The 13,212-nt window shown below is 36.8% G+C and overlaps 1 protein-coding gene across 8 annotated transcripts in view; it reads right to left on the reverse strand.

The window, feature by feature from the left end:
* The window catches only part of Cnot4 (CCR4-NOT transcription complex subunit 4), a 104,703-nt gene that overhangs the window by 47,523 nt on the left and 43,968 nt on the right, over positions 1–13,212 (reverse strand). For 7 of the 8 annotated variants that reach the window (XM_042670099.1, XM_042670096.1, XM_042670098.1 and 4 more), the window contains 5 exons: positions 11,629–11,893; positions 6,427–6,624; positions 1,922–2,008; positions 1,049–1,150; positions 260–385 (listed from right to left, as the gene is read on the reverse strand). In XM_042670099.1, the coding sequence (XP_042526033.1) occupies positions 260–385; positions 1,049–1,150; positions 1,922–2,008; positions 6,427–6,624; positions 11,629–11,802 (687 nt within the window). In that variant the 5' untranslated portion in view covers positions 11,803–11,893. The remainder of the gene's footprint in view (positions 1–259; positions 386–1,048; positions 1,151–1,921; positions 2,009–6,426; positions 6,625–11,628; positions 11,894–13,212) is intronic. The other variant, XM_042670097.1, reaches the window with a different exon arrangement.

Raw genomic sequence — 13,212 nt, forward strand, 5'->3', positions numbered from 1 at the left:
AGTATTAGCATATTAAAGCCTCTGAGAAATCCTACAACAAATAGTCTATCTGTCTCCATTACTCTAGCATTTTTATTTTGCAGACACATTTTACTGTAACATCCTGAAGAACAGACATTTTATGAAACTTTGGAAAGTGCTACTTTAAAGTAATGCCAGTTTTTAAAAGTTCAAATCCCTAGGTTTTGCTTTTGCATTTTTAGCATAAGAAGAAGTACTCCCTTTTGTGCAAAGTTCATAATTCACATGACTTTACTACCTGCATTTCTTCTTTTGTGAAGCTGGCTGCTTCATCCCCCAATTCATGTAGATACATGCAGTCAGGTTTTGGACACTGCATATTCTTTAAGAAGTAACTGCAGTATTTTGTTGTACCTAAAGATGCCTATAAGGAAGGAGGAGGAAAGAGAACTCAGAATACGAACTGACATTATAATGAGAACTGCCATGTTTAGTGTTTTTACTTCATCTAAAATGAGGGCAAGTAAGACTGAAAAAACTAGAAAACTGGTATGACATATAGACAAATGCTTATGTAGAAGGGCTAACGACATTTTAGTCTATGGTTTCCAGAAACTGAATACAAGATCTTTTCCCTATACTTCAGGAGAAGAGACAGAAAAACTTGTCTATATGGTAAGTAGTTAAGCACAAAAGAAGGCAAATTCTTTTCCTAATTATTCTATCCTTTCCATTTACCTAAAGCATTGCTTGGTGGGGCCCTTCATTCAAACTTATTTTGAAGTTCAGATATTTAACTGTAAAAAAGAGAACTTTCATCTAGTTCATGAAGAATGGGTCCATTTTTGCAAAATAAGCACAAAAACACAGGATTTTTAAAGGATCATCCTCTAATACTGTGTTTATTCCTATTTAGTAAATAATATAGCACCCTACAGTGAGCAATAAACAAACTAGCTATCACAAGTTAGTACGGGAGTCTACAACACAATCTTCAAACTGTCTTAAAGTTAATACATAAATTTTATGCTGTCCTCTACAGATTATTTCTTCCCTCTTAAAAGAAGGCTCAGGAGGACCATATTACCTTAAGTGTTCTGCCATCTACCACCACATTGTTGACACACTGTATGGCCCTGAGAGCATCTTCTGACCGGATATAGGTTACGTAAGCACTGGCACTTGGACCCTAGTGAAAAAATGCCATCCCATTGTTATTAGTTTCAAAGTAAGCATCAAAAAAATACATATATATGCATATATATATATTGCGATATGCCTAGCTAAGGAATACTAATAATACTTCCTTTATTACTACTACTACTACTGTTGTTAATACCACAGCAGCAGTCTTTTTTTAATACTAGCTCATTTAAATATAATCATATTTGAACTTTATCTGATTTTAAGTGAAATATAACATCTATAACTATAACATGGTGAACATATAAAATATCATCGTTGGCTTGACATTTATTTACTTAAATAGTCATTTAACAGGCTCATTAACTTTACAAAAAAATCTTTTAAATTTATATTTAAAAGTAAGATTTAAAAATGTGCCAAATTATGTTCTCTTGAACATAAATGTAATCTTGAAGTTTTCTGCTATACCAGTACAACCAAGATGTTCTATTAATTTTTCAACCTCTAAAAATATTAGTGACTTTAAATCACTATGACAAGATTGCCTGATAACAGGCTTAAGTCCCCCACTTCTTTACCCCAGCACTAAAATTTTGCTTTACTATTTCCCTCTTATTCTATCAATTCATTATAAAATCCTAGAAGGGTCAAATGAATGCTAAAAATGCCCCCAGCCCACCAATAGAGGTCTCTACACTTCATAAATACTTGACCTTCAAGCTTTGTAATCTCAGAAAGCTGATTTTCCTTCTGAATGGCCTAGGTCAAGCCCAGACCACAGGGAGGAAAGGTAAAAATCCCTATAATTAGTTACCTGTGAGCCTGCATATGATGTGCTATTATTGATGACAACTTTATGTATTTTACCAAACTTCCCAAAATATTCTGGTCGTTTTAAAACCTATAAAAGAAGAAGAAATAAGGCATAAACTGTCCCCATTCTCATCAACTTTATCCTTATAATGGGGACATTCACTATCCCTTGTCATTGAGAAGAAAATAATTTTTAGTTTCTAATGGACGTGACTATTAGTTGAAATTATCCTAGCTAACCTCAGGAAATCTAAAATGAGACTAAAAGCTCATTCAAGCTCTTCATTGAGTAGAAATTGAGACTATAGTGAATATTATCTATTATGTTCTAATATTTGCATCAACAACCTGTGGGATCTTAACTTCACAGTATTATCTAACACAAAACATAAAAAAATCTTAACTGTACTTCACTAATAAATGATCTTTATAAAAGTAATTCTCAAGACAATGACTAAAGTTAAGCTCAAGGGCAGAGATGAAGGAAAGAAGGAAGGAAGGAAGGAAGGAAGGAAGGAAGGAAGGAAGGAAGGAAGGAAGGAAGGAAGGAAGGAAGGAAGGAAGGAAGGAAGGAAGGAAGGAAGGAAAGAAGGAAGGAAGGAAGGAAGGAAGGAAGGAAGGAAGGAAGGAAGGAAGGAAGGAAGGAAGGTAGGTGGGTGGGCAGGCAGGAAGGAAGGCGGGCAGGCAGGAAGGAAGAAAGACAGGAAGGCAGACAAGGCAGGCAGGCAGGCAGGCAGGCAGGCAGGAAGGCAGACAGGAAGGCAGGGAAGGACAGAAGAAAGGAGGGAGGGAAGGAAGAAACACAAAGTTTTTACTCAAATATGTATTATATGCTATTTTAGGACATTCTTTATAAATTTCAAATTTGACAACCATGCTTTATGATTTATCACTGTGCATATAGTTTCCCATGTCAATAAATTTTAGTATTTCTAAATAGTTTTCCTCACCCCCGCTTATGCTAGTAAAATACTTTTGAGTATTTTATACCTTTTTTTTTATACCTTTTTTTTTCATATTACCTGGTTACTTCTTGGTAGTTACTGGTCCCTGTACTTACCTCACTTGAATTAATTTTGGGATTATATGATGCATTCTTTTTTTTTGGGGGGGGGGGGGGTGTCTGTCGTGGGACTTGAACTCTGGGTTTGGGCACTGTCCCTGCACTCTTCAGCTCAAGGCGAGTGCTCTACCGCTTGAGCCACAAGCCACAGCACCACCTCCTGTTTTCTAGTGGTTTATTGGAGATAAGAGTCTCACGGACTTTCCTGCCCTGGCTGGCTTTGAACCATGATCCTCAGATCTCAACCTCCTGAGTAGCTAGGATCACACGCATGAGCCACAGTCTCTCGGCTTATATATGCATTCTTTTAGCTTTCCTTATACTTACATAACCTTGGCTAATTTATTCAGTATTAATTTGATACAAAAATGTTTTCCATGATTTGCAAATACCTCAATATTAAATTCTGTTTTGGTCCTACCTGTATGCCTACTGTTCTATAGAGTTCTATTGTTCTTTCCACATAGCTTGTATGTCATTAATTAACAGTCTTTAACTTAATAAAAATAAATCTAAAAAGTATTGCTTGTTATGCTTGCTATAGACAATGCTAATGGATTGAAAGGTTAAGTGATTACATTGGTTTCCAATATTTTTACATTTTATTCCTTTAAAGCATAGGAGAGCTAATATGATGACCCTCAGCTTGCTTATAGCCAAGTTTCAGGGCTCAGTGGTAGGGAAGAGAATAGTTGAAAAGGTTTTTCTGGCCAGTGGAATGTGAACTACATTTGATATTCCAACAAGCTGTATACCATCTCAAGTAGTAGGTTTTACAGCTAAAATGCCTATTTCAAAGGCTGCTCATAATTATCCTGCATCAGCATCTCATTTCACATGTCAATTTAGGGAAGCAGTTCTCAATGAAGCAAGAACTGAAGGGGAAATTTTGGAAATTCGTAGATGCTTTCACTAGGAGAGACAAAGTACCTTTGAAATAGTAATAGCATTCAGTAGATAGGAACAGGGTTAAAGTACAAGCTGGCCCTGAACCGCAGTTATGGTGTACAATTTTTGAATGACCAATAAGCATGAAGCTAAGAAGCCTATTTATAAGTAAGGGAACCTATAAACAAATTCCATATTATAAACAGAAAGTATTTTCCCAGTATTGAGACATACTGAGTTCATAAAACAATCTTATCATTAGCATCTCATAAATATATATATCTGCATTTGTAACTTTCACATTCAGTGGTTCTACAAAATAAAGCACTCTCTCTCTCTCTCTCTCTATATATATATATATTTGGTAGTGTAAAAAGAAAACTTCAAGAACTTAAATATTCATATAAATATTTGAGGAAGTTTTTACTTCTCCTTGATATGTATTTTTTAATTTATATATAAAGATAGAATATACAGCTATAAATTCATTTTATGAAAGTAAAGGATTGTTAAATATACTACTTTTTTTTTTAATGTGTACAAGGAATCTGACAATGTTGAAGATCACTGGTTTATGGGAATACTTCCTGACAAACATTTGGGTATAACATCTTCATAACAACATGAGCTTGTTATAATTATATTCACACTAGAGCCAGAACAGTTATTTCTGAAGCACAAATCTAGCCATATCTTTCTGAATAGCTGAGCACCCTAACGATAAAGTACAAGTTCCTTAGCCCTTTGTGATCATTACCACTTACCTTACCAACCTTATCTCTCACCACTGCACTCTAATCTTCCAGCCAAGCAAATCAGATTGCAGATGGAGGTCTTGCTCTTCGAGAAGCATCTGCATAGTTTCTGTGCCCAAAGCATTTTGCTCCAAAGATTACAGAGGAGTGTATACTTCCCCTTCAAGGTCTAGTAGCATCCTGTGCTTCCAAAGCACATAGCAATTCTCATACTGTACTGTCACTTGTGTAAATAAGGTAGTACTATCAGTGTATTCTCAAATGTTATACATCATGCCTAGCATACTCCAGGTACTCAGTAAATGTTTATTGAAATGGAAATGTGTTAGCATTAAACAAAAAAGATTACATGAGTATAAAACACTGGTGAGCCACTAAGTATTAATAAATGGCCAGTAATTGATGTGAAGCAGGCTGCCCAGGCAAGGATAATTCAAAGAATTTAAATTTTCAATATTAACATGAATGCTACAGATTCTACCTCAACAACTTAAAGTAAAATAATATTCAAGTAAATAAAGGGTCTAGGGAAGAGACAGAGCATACTATATACATTACCACCCTATCATATTTTACATATAATATATAATTATTAAGTGTTAATATAGAATATAAAGTGATACCTTAAAAAAGTATGCCTAAGCCAGGTATGGGTGGCGCATGCCTGTCACTCTAACTACAGAGGAGGCTGAGATTTGAATATTACAGTTCAAAGCCAGCCCGGGCAGGAAAGTCTGTGACACCCTTATCTCCAATTAACCACCAGAAAACTGGAAGTGGCACTGTGGCTCAAGCGGTAGAATACTCGTCTTGAGCTGAAGAGTGCAGGGACAGTGCCCAAGCTCAGAGTTCAAGCCCCACGACCGACCAAAACAAAAAGTATGCCTAATGGCGTGTTTAATGACTAAAGTGTCTTAGCATTTTCACACACTATGGAAAAATATAAAACTTTGGTAATAGCTGGGGGTTTGATGGATAAATGTAAGTAGGAATGAACACACTAACATTAGAATAAGTGTTCTAAGACCATGGGCAAGTCACTCAACTTCTTTGTGCCTCAATTTCTCATTTGTAAATGGAGCTGTTGTCTCTTTAAAATCTTTTACTTCCTCAAATAAAATACTCTCTCAAGCTACTACCCAGAGTTGAAACACTACTGACCTTACTTGCTGCCTATTCAGGCTTCAAGCCTACCTTATCATCTTTTCCACAGGGAGGCTTTTTGTGAATCTCTATACTAGCTAAGTACCTTACAATGTACTTCTCTTTGTATAAATGCTCCACACATGAGTAAGTACTTGAATTCTGACTTCTTTGCTAGGAAGAGTAGAATCTGTGTCTGGCTTGCTAACTAATTTACCTCCAACATCCAAGTATCTATTGCATGCTACATTAAGACCTCTAGTGGGTTCAAATAAACAAGTATCAATTGATGGTCCTTACAAAGCTACTGGAAAGAGAAAAGAAACTGAGTACTCATTCCACATATAATCCTTAAGGACAAAATAAAATCATTATCCATTTGTAGACTATCAGCATCAATGCAGACTTTAGAAATCTAGCTCAATTCCTTAGTTTTATTTACAACTGAAGAAACAGAGGCCAAGAAAGATTAAGAAGTACCTAAGATCAAACAACTGGTCATTGGTTCTTAATAATTAATAAAAAGTCATCTCTTACTTTCTGTCAAAATTAAGTATCTTCAGAGAAAGGCTACAGTTCAGAAGGGTCAACTGTTACTTTCAAATAAGACACACAAACAAAAATGTCAAGTTGACAAAGAAAACAGAAAAGACCTACCTCTGGGTCTGCTAGGCGTTGAGATAGTCCTACCACAAAGACGAGGTTTTTTTGCACAACACGTACACTAGCCAAATGTTTGCGATTTTCTGAGATTTTTTGTTTTCTCTCATTTTGTTTCTGTTTTTTCTCATTCTTTATCCTTTGCAATTCTTCCTGGGAGAGTGGTTTATAAACTGCTGGGTCTTCTGGATATGGCTTCAAACATAAAGAGATGTGATCATTAAATAAATAGAAAAAACTGCATAAAGAACAATTATCCAATTCTGCTATAAGATAGTTGTTACATTTTCCCTTTTTCTGATTTTTTTCAATTAGTTAAAATATTTATTTAATACAATTTAAATAATTCTAAAAACCTTTTTTGTTTTTTAGCTTACTACAGACTGCGTTTAGTGCAAAAGTTCTAAACATCAACCACCCAATCTTGGTAATTCCAACACTTACAGGAGGATTCAAGCATCTATGGTGTTACATAAAAGTTCAAGAATATATGTTTTCTCATCTAAACTGGGTTTAACATATAATGAAACCTGTTATGTGCCAGAAGAATATTGAAATCATATCTTTTTTTTTTTTGTCAGTCATGGGGCTTGAACTCTGGGCCTGAGCACTGTCCCTCAGCTCTTCAGCTCAAGGCGAGCACTCTCCCACTTGAGCCACAGCGCCACTTCTGGTTTTCTAGTGGTTTATTGGCTGGCTTTGAACCATGATCCTCAGATCTCAGCCTCTTGAGTAGCTAGGATTACAGGTGTGAGCCACTGGCGCCCGGCTATATCCTTATTTTTTTTTTTTATTGTAGTCTCAGTCTAAGAGGGTGAAAGATGGAAAAATAGGTAACTATCTAATCTGGCCTATGAGTTTAAATTTCGTTTTGACATTTACTCATCATATGGCCTTAATTAGACTCTCTGCTTCAGTATTCTTTGTAAAATGAAAATGATCTTAAAGGATGATGTAAAGATACAATTACTACTCATAAAACAATTATTACTCTGCCTAACATCTGGTAACCCATAATAAATACTAGAAATTACATTGTTGTTTGATTTCACAATTCTTCTCAGAATTATGTACCGTTTTCATTCTTACTGCTAATGTCAGAGTTACTAATGACTGAAACAGTAATCAGGTGACTGTTTTAAGTTTTAGCCTATTCCCTCAAAAATCATGAGACCTTCTCCCTCATTCTTTTCACCTGTAGAATAGGAATTACAGTAGTTGAGCCAGAGGAATTCTGTAAGAGTTAAGAGATAATATGCTTATAAAATGATTAAAATTATATTCTGCATGTACATGCATCCATTAATCACTGATTAGTACTATTAGTAAATATTGCTAATGGTAAATGGAAGACAGGGTACATTAAATGAACAGTTAAAACTGATATGAAAGAGACCTAGGTGTGGGGAAGCACAACTGTTCGGAAAATTGTCCTATAAGAATATGAGGTCCATGGGCTGGGAAGGTGGCTCAGTGGTAGAGCACTTGCCTTGCATGCTTGAGGCCCTGGGTTTGATTTCAGCACCACATAAGCAAAAAGAAAAAAGCCGGAAGTGGCGCTGTGGCTCAAGTGGTAGAGCGTTAGCCTTGAGCTGAAGAGCTGAGGGACAGTGCCCAGGCCCAGAGTTCAGGCCCATGATTGGACCCAAAAAAAAAAAAAAAAGAATATGAGATCCGGGTGCTGGTGGCTCACATTTGTAATCCTAGCTACTCAGGAGGCTGAGATCTGAGGATCCTGGTTCAAAGCCAGCCTGGGCAGGAAAGTCCGTGAAACTCTTATCTCCAATAAACCAGCAGAAAATCGGAAATGGCGCTGTAGCTCAAGTGGTAAAGCACTAGCCTTGAGCTGAAGACCAGAGGGACAGCGCTCAGGCCCAGAGTTCATGCCCCATGACTGACCAAAAGAAAAAAAAAGAACATGAGAGTGGGGACAATACAAACAGGGCCAATGAACAAAAAGAGGAGAAAAAAGGAAGAAGGAAAAGAATACCCAGAAGATTAAAACTCTGCTATACCTTTAATATAAATCTCTTTCTTATATGAGACTGATTGATTGATTGATTTACTTATTGTTGGCCATGGGCCTTGAACTCTGGGCCTGGGCTCTGACTCTCAGCTCTTCAGCTCAAGGCTACCACTTGAGCCACAGCACCACTTCTGGTTTTCTGAGGGTTAACTGGAGATAAGAGTCGCACAGACATTTCTGCCTGGGCTGGCTTTGAACCGTTATCCTCAAATCTCAGCGTCCTGAATAGCTAGGATTACAGGCATGAGATACTGGCTAAGAATTAATTTTTATCATTAGCAATTTTCTCCTATTAGTTCTTTGGTTATTTCTCCCCATCCCATTTTTAGTTCACTCTTACTTGAAACTGCTCTCAGCAGAGATCAGAACCCATAAATTTATGGGTTCTATATTCTTTTCTAACATTATAATCAGCACAATTTTTCAGCTTACTAATGATTGCTTTTGAACGATGTCCATTATCCTCTTTATATTACCCATAAAACCCTTCATTTTCAAGATCTCTCTAATTAGATCTTTAAAAATTATTTTACATGATATGTCATTTTTTTAGTTCTTTGCAAAATAATAATGACATTTTTTAAGCCGTCTGCTTGTGTCCTTATGTTAGGGTCTTCTATTTATTGATATTTTATTCATCTCTTTCGCGATGCTGATTTTCTGAAATCTGTATAAATTCTTTGACGCTTAGAGCCCTGTTGACTGGTATATAAGAGTTAACTTCTGTTTACTACAAGATACCCATTTGCAAATATTAGCAAGTCCATAGTAGTAGAGAGGATATGTCAGTGAGTAAGGCTGACCTCATAGAAGTTCCTACTTCCTTCAGAGTACTTCTATTTGCTTTAAGGCTCTAACCTAAATGCATAACCATCTTTCTGGCTTGGAAGACAAGGAAGTGGTAACATTACCTGACTTATGAAATGGTAACCTCTCTGCACATCACCTTAATAATAACAATGTTTTTTAATTTAAAAAAATAAGGCAATCTATCAGTATTACATGGTATTAAGGAAGAGAGAGAGTGGACTCATACTGCAGCTCTAATACTATCCTCAACCAGCCAAACTGATCATTCTTCCTAAAATGTTATAGTACTACTAAACAGGGTTTGTGCTACTGCTTCCTTCTTGAAACTGAGCCATTTGGGGGGGGGGGGGGGGGGGGAGGAAATGAGGGGGAAATGTACTCATTACCTTACTTATGTAACTCTAACTTCTTTGTACATTACCTTTACAATAAATTAAATTAAATTTTTTAAAAAGAAACAGCCTTCTGTCTTTCAGATTCCTCATATTTTCTTGTCTTTCTAGGGCATCTTTTGATTGATTCTTAAACTTACTCTGTTTTTCTCTCTAAAATATTCCATTTTTCTTCTTTCTAAGGAGTTGAGGAAATTTAAGTAATCTCTTAAGACTGAAATGGTTGTCTCTGTAACTTTCTCAAGTAACTGACTTTTTTCCAAGAGACAATTTAAAATTTGGTCCATAGTAAGATGGTAACAGCCAGGCAGGTATGGTGACACACTCTAGGTAATCCCAGTAACTCAGAAGAATAAGGCAGGAAAACCCTGAATTGAAGCTCAACCTGGGCAATATGGCAAGCCCCTGCCTCCAAGAAAAGGAAACCTTACCTTTATAACATTTCAAAGGAAAAATAAGAAATAAAGAAGAGAACCCAGGGTGAAAGAAAAGGAAAGGAAGAGGAAAACAGAGAGAAAGGAAGAGAGGGAGAGGGAGAGAAAGAGAATGCATGAGCAAGTAAGCAGACAATGGTACTCATGTCTATAATCCTACCTACTCAGGATGCTAAAATATGAAAAAAAAAAAATCCATGAGATTCTTATTTCCAACTAACTAGCAAAATGCCAGAAGTGGAGGCATGCCTCCAAATAGTAGAGCACCAGCCCAAAAAAGCAGAGCAAGAACGCAAGGCCCTGAGTTTAAACCTCAATACCAGCACAAAAAAAGATATAAACTTCATGAAATCAACTGAATTCATAGTCCTTAGAATCTTGGGTAATCAAAAAAGTCATTATTTTCAGTAAATTATTTTCTCTGAAATCACTGAAAACTTGTAAAATATGACCAATACCCTGAGTTCACTTTCCATTTCCTAAAATATGTTAAGTATATTCAATACTATGTATGCATTATGTCATAGTTACATCAGATATATTTTGCATATAGTATGTACTATATGTGTGTGTAACTACTCATAAATATATATTGACACTTAAATGAGCAAATCTTTATTTGTGTAATATATCTTAAATACCTGTTAGATTTTTTATTTTTGGCAGAACTGAAAATTAAACTCAAGGCACTGCACTTAAGAGAGAAATGCTCTATCACTTAAGCCACGCATATGCCCCTTTTACGGAATTAGTTGTTTTCAATATAAGGGTCTGCTAATGTAGGCTATTCCTCCTAGTTGTCCTTCCCAGTGATTCTGAAGATGACAGGCAAATGGCTTTGAGCCACTGTGCTTCACCACAGCTGCAGTACCATGCCCAGACATTGAGGTGGACTCGTGGGAATGTGTAGTATGTGTGCGAGCATACGTGCATGCATGTGGGGACACTGATACCAGGGCTTACATTTGGAGCTTCATGTTCTTGATCAGCTGTCTGGCTCACAACTGATGCTTGACCACTTGAGACAAGCCTCTAGTTTGGCATTTTGCTATTTTGGAGATAGTAACTCCCTAACTCCATTCCAGACTTTACTGGCCTCAAACTGTGATCCCAAAATTCAGTCTCCCAAGTAGTAAGGATTACAGGCTCCAGTCATGGTCAAGAGTACCAGCCTTGAGCAAAAAAGTTGATGGAGAGCACCCTTGGGCCCTAAGATCAAACCTAGTACAACACAAAAAGAAAAAAAAAAACCTTGCTTTCCAATTTCATCTCATCCTATTCAAATCTATTCATTACTTCTCTACTACAAAACTTTAAAAAAAATGAGCACCTGAGAGGTTATATAATTTACAAAGTTAACAAAGCTAAGACTTGACACTGATTCCTAGTGCAATATTCTTTCTACTTTGTATCTTAAAGATATATGTATACATAGGTTTTTAGATTCTTTTAAAAGTAATTATTTATACTTATGAGGGAAAGAACTACACAGCTAACATTGTATAGTAAAAGAAAACTAAAAAGTTAAATAACCTACCTTTCTACATGCAGGACAAAGCCCATTTTCATCAGTGCGAATCCGATGCCAACAAAATCGGCAAATCTGGTAGCCACAGGTACAAGGAAAAAAATTGATATCATCTATTTCCAAGGGCTCCATGCAAAGAGGGCATTCCACAGGGTCTTCCTTTGCATCAGGACTGCGAGACATCTTCACGTTTATTAAACAGCAGCAAAAGTTTATAATAATTTAAGGGAGAAGGAAGTTCACCACTGAGAGCTAAAATGTAGAGTTTGAAGACCTGTGTAAGAAGAAATAGTATTATTTACTACTGGGGAAAAATGTCATATTAAGCAATCAAGAATTACATTATTGCTGGGTGCTCACACCTGTAATCCTAGCTACTCAGGAGACTGAAATCTGAAGATACAGGTGATACTCTGTGAGACTCTTATCTCCAATTGCCCTCCAGAAATCCTGTGACTCAAGTGGTAGAGTGCTAGCCTTGAACAAAAAGTTCAGGGACAGCACCAAGGCATTGAGTTCAAGTTCCATGACCAACCCTCTCCCCACCCCCCACCCCCCAAAAAAATCACATTACCTATTATAATAGTTACAAGAGGCTGAGATCACAGGATCATGGTTTGAGGTGAGCTGAGGTAAAAAGTTAGTGAAACCTTAGCTCAATCAAAAGACTAGGTCTGGTAATACATGTCTGCCATTTTAGCTACACAAGAAGCATAAATAGGAAAATCACTGTCCATGCCCACCTGAACATAAATGTAAGACTCTATTCGAAGAATAAAAGCAAAAAAGACTGGGGGTATGGCTCAAGTGATGACACTTGTCTTGATAACAAGAGCAAAGCCCTAATTCCAATCACAGTACCTCCATCCGCCCCCCCCCCCCAAATTAATGAAAGCATTTTGGAAATATTATCAAAAAATTTGGTAGAGGGGCTGGGAAGGTGGCTAAGTGGTAGAGCGCTTGCCTTGCATGCATGAGGCCCTGGGTTCAATTCCTCAGCACCACATAAGAAAAAAGAAAAAAGCCAGAAGTGGCGCTGTGGCTCAAGTGGTAGAGAGCTAGCCTTGAGCTGAAGAGCTGAGGGACAGCGCCAGGCCCTAGGACTGGGCCCCCGCCCCCAAAAAAAAATTTTTGGTAGAAAGTAACTTTTGCTGTAACTATAAAATGGATTTCAGAATAAATGACTGAAAATTTCTGCATATTATGATGAAAAGTGATAATGGCTCCTGCCTGTAATCCTAACTACTGAGAAGGTTGAAATCTAAAGATTCTGGTTCGAAGCCAATCTAGGCAGATAAATCCAAATGAGTTATCTCCAATTAACAGCAAAACCCCAAAAGCAAAGATCTGGCTCATGTGGTAGAACACTAGCCTTGAACAAAATAGCTAAGGAAGAGCATTTAGGCCTTGAGTTTTGGTGCCAGTACTAGCACCAAAAAATAAAAAAGAAATAAATTTAATGGCACTTTTTTCTAGATAAAACATTGAGGCTAAGAATGTGGCTTAATGGTAGAGTGCTTGCCTAGCATGCATGAAGCACTGGGTTTGATTCCTCAGTACAACATAAACAGAAAAAGATGGAAGTGGCGCTGT

This window comes from Dipodomys spectabilis, unplaced genomic scaffold (genome assembly GCF_019054845.1).
Source record: "Dipodomys spectabilis isolate Male_0828 unplaced genomic scaffold, ASM1905484v1 ptg000519l, whole genome shotgun sequence".
Lineage (NCBI taxonomy): Eukaryota > Metazoa > Chordata > Mammalia > Rodentia > Heteromyidae > Dipodomys > Dipodomys spectabilis.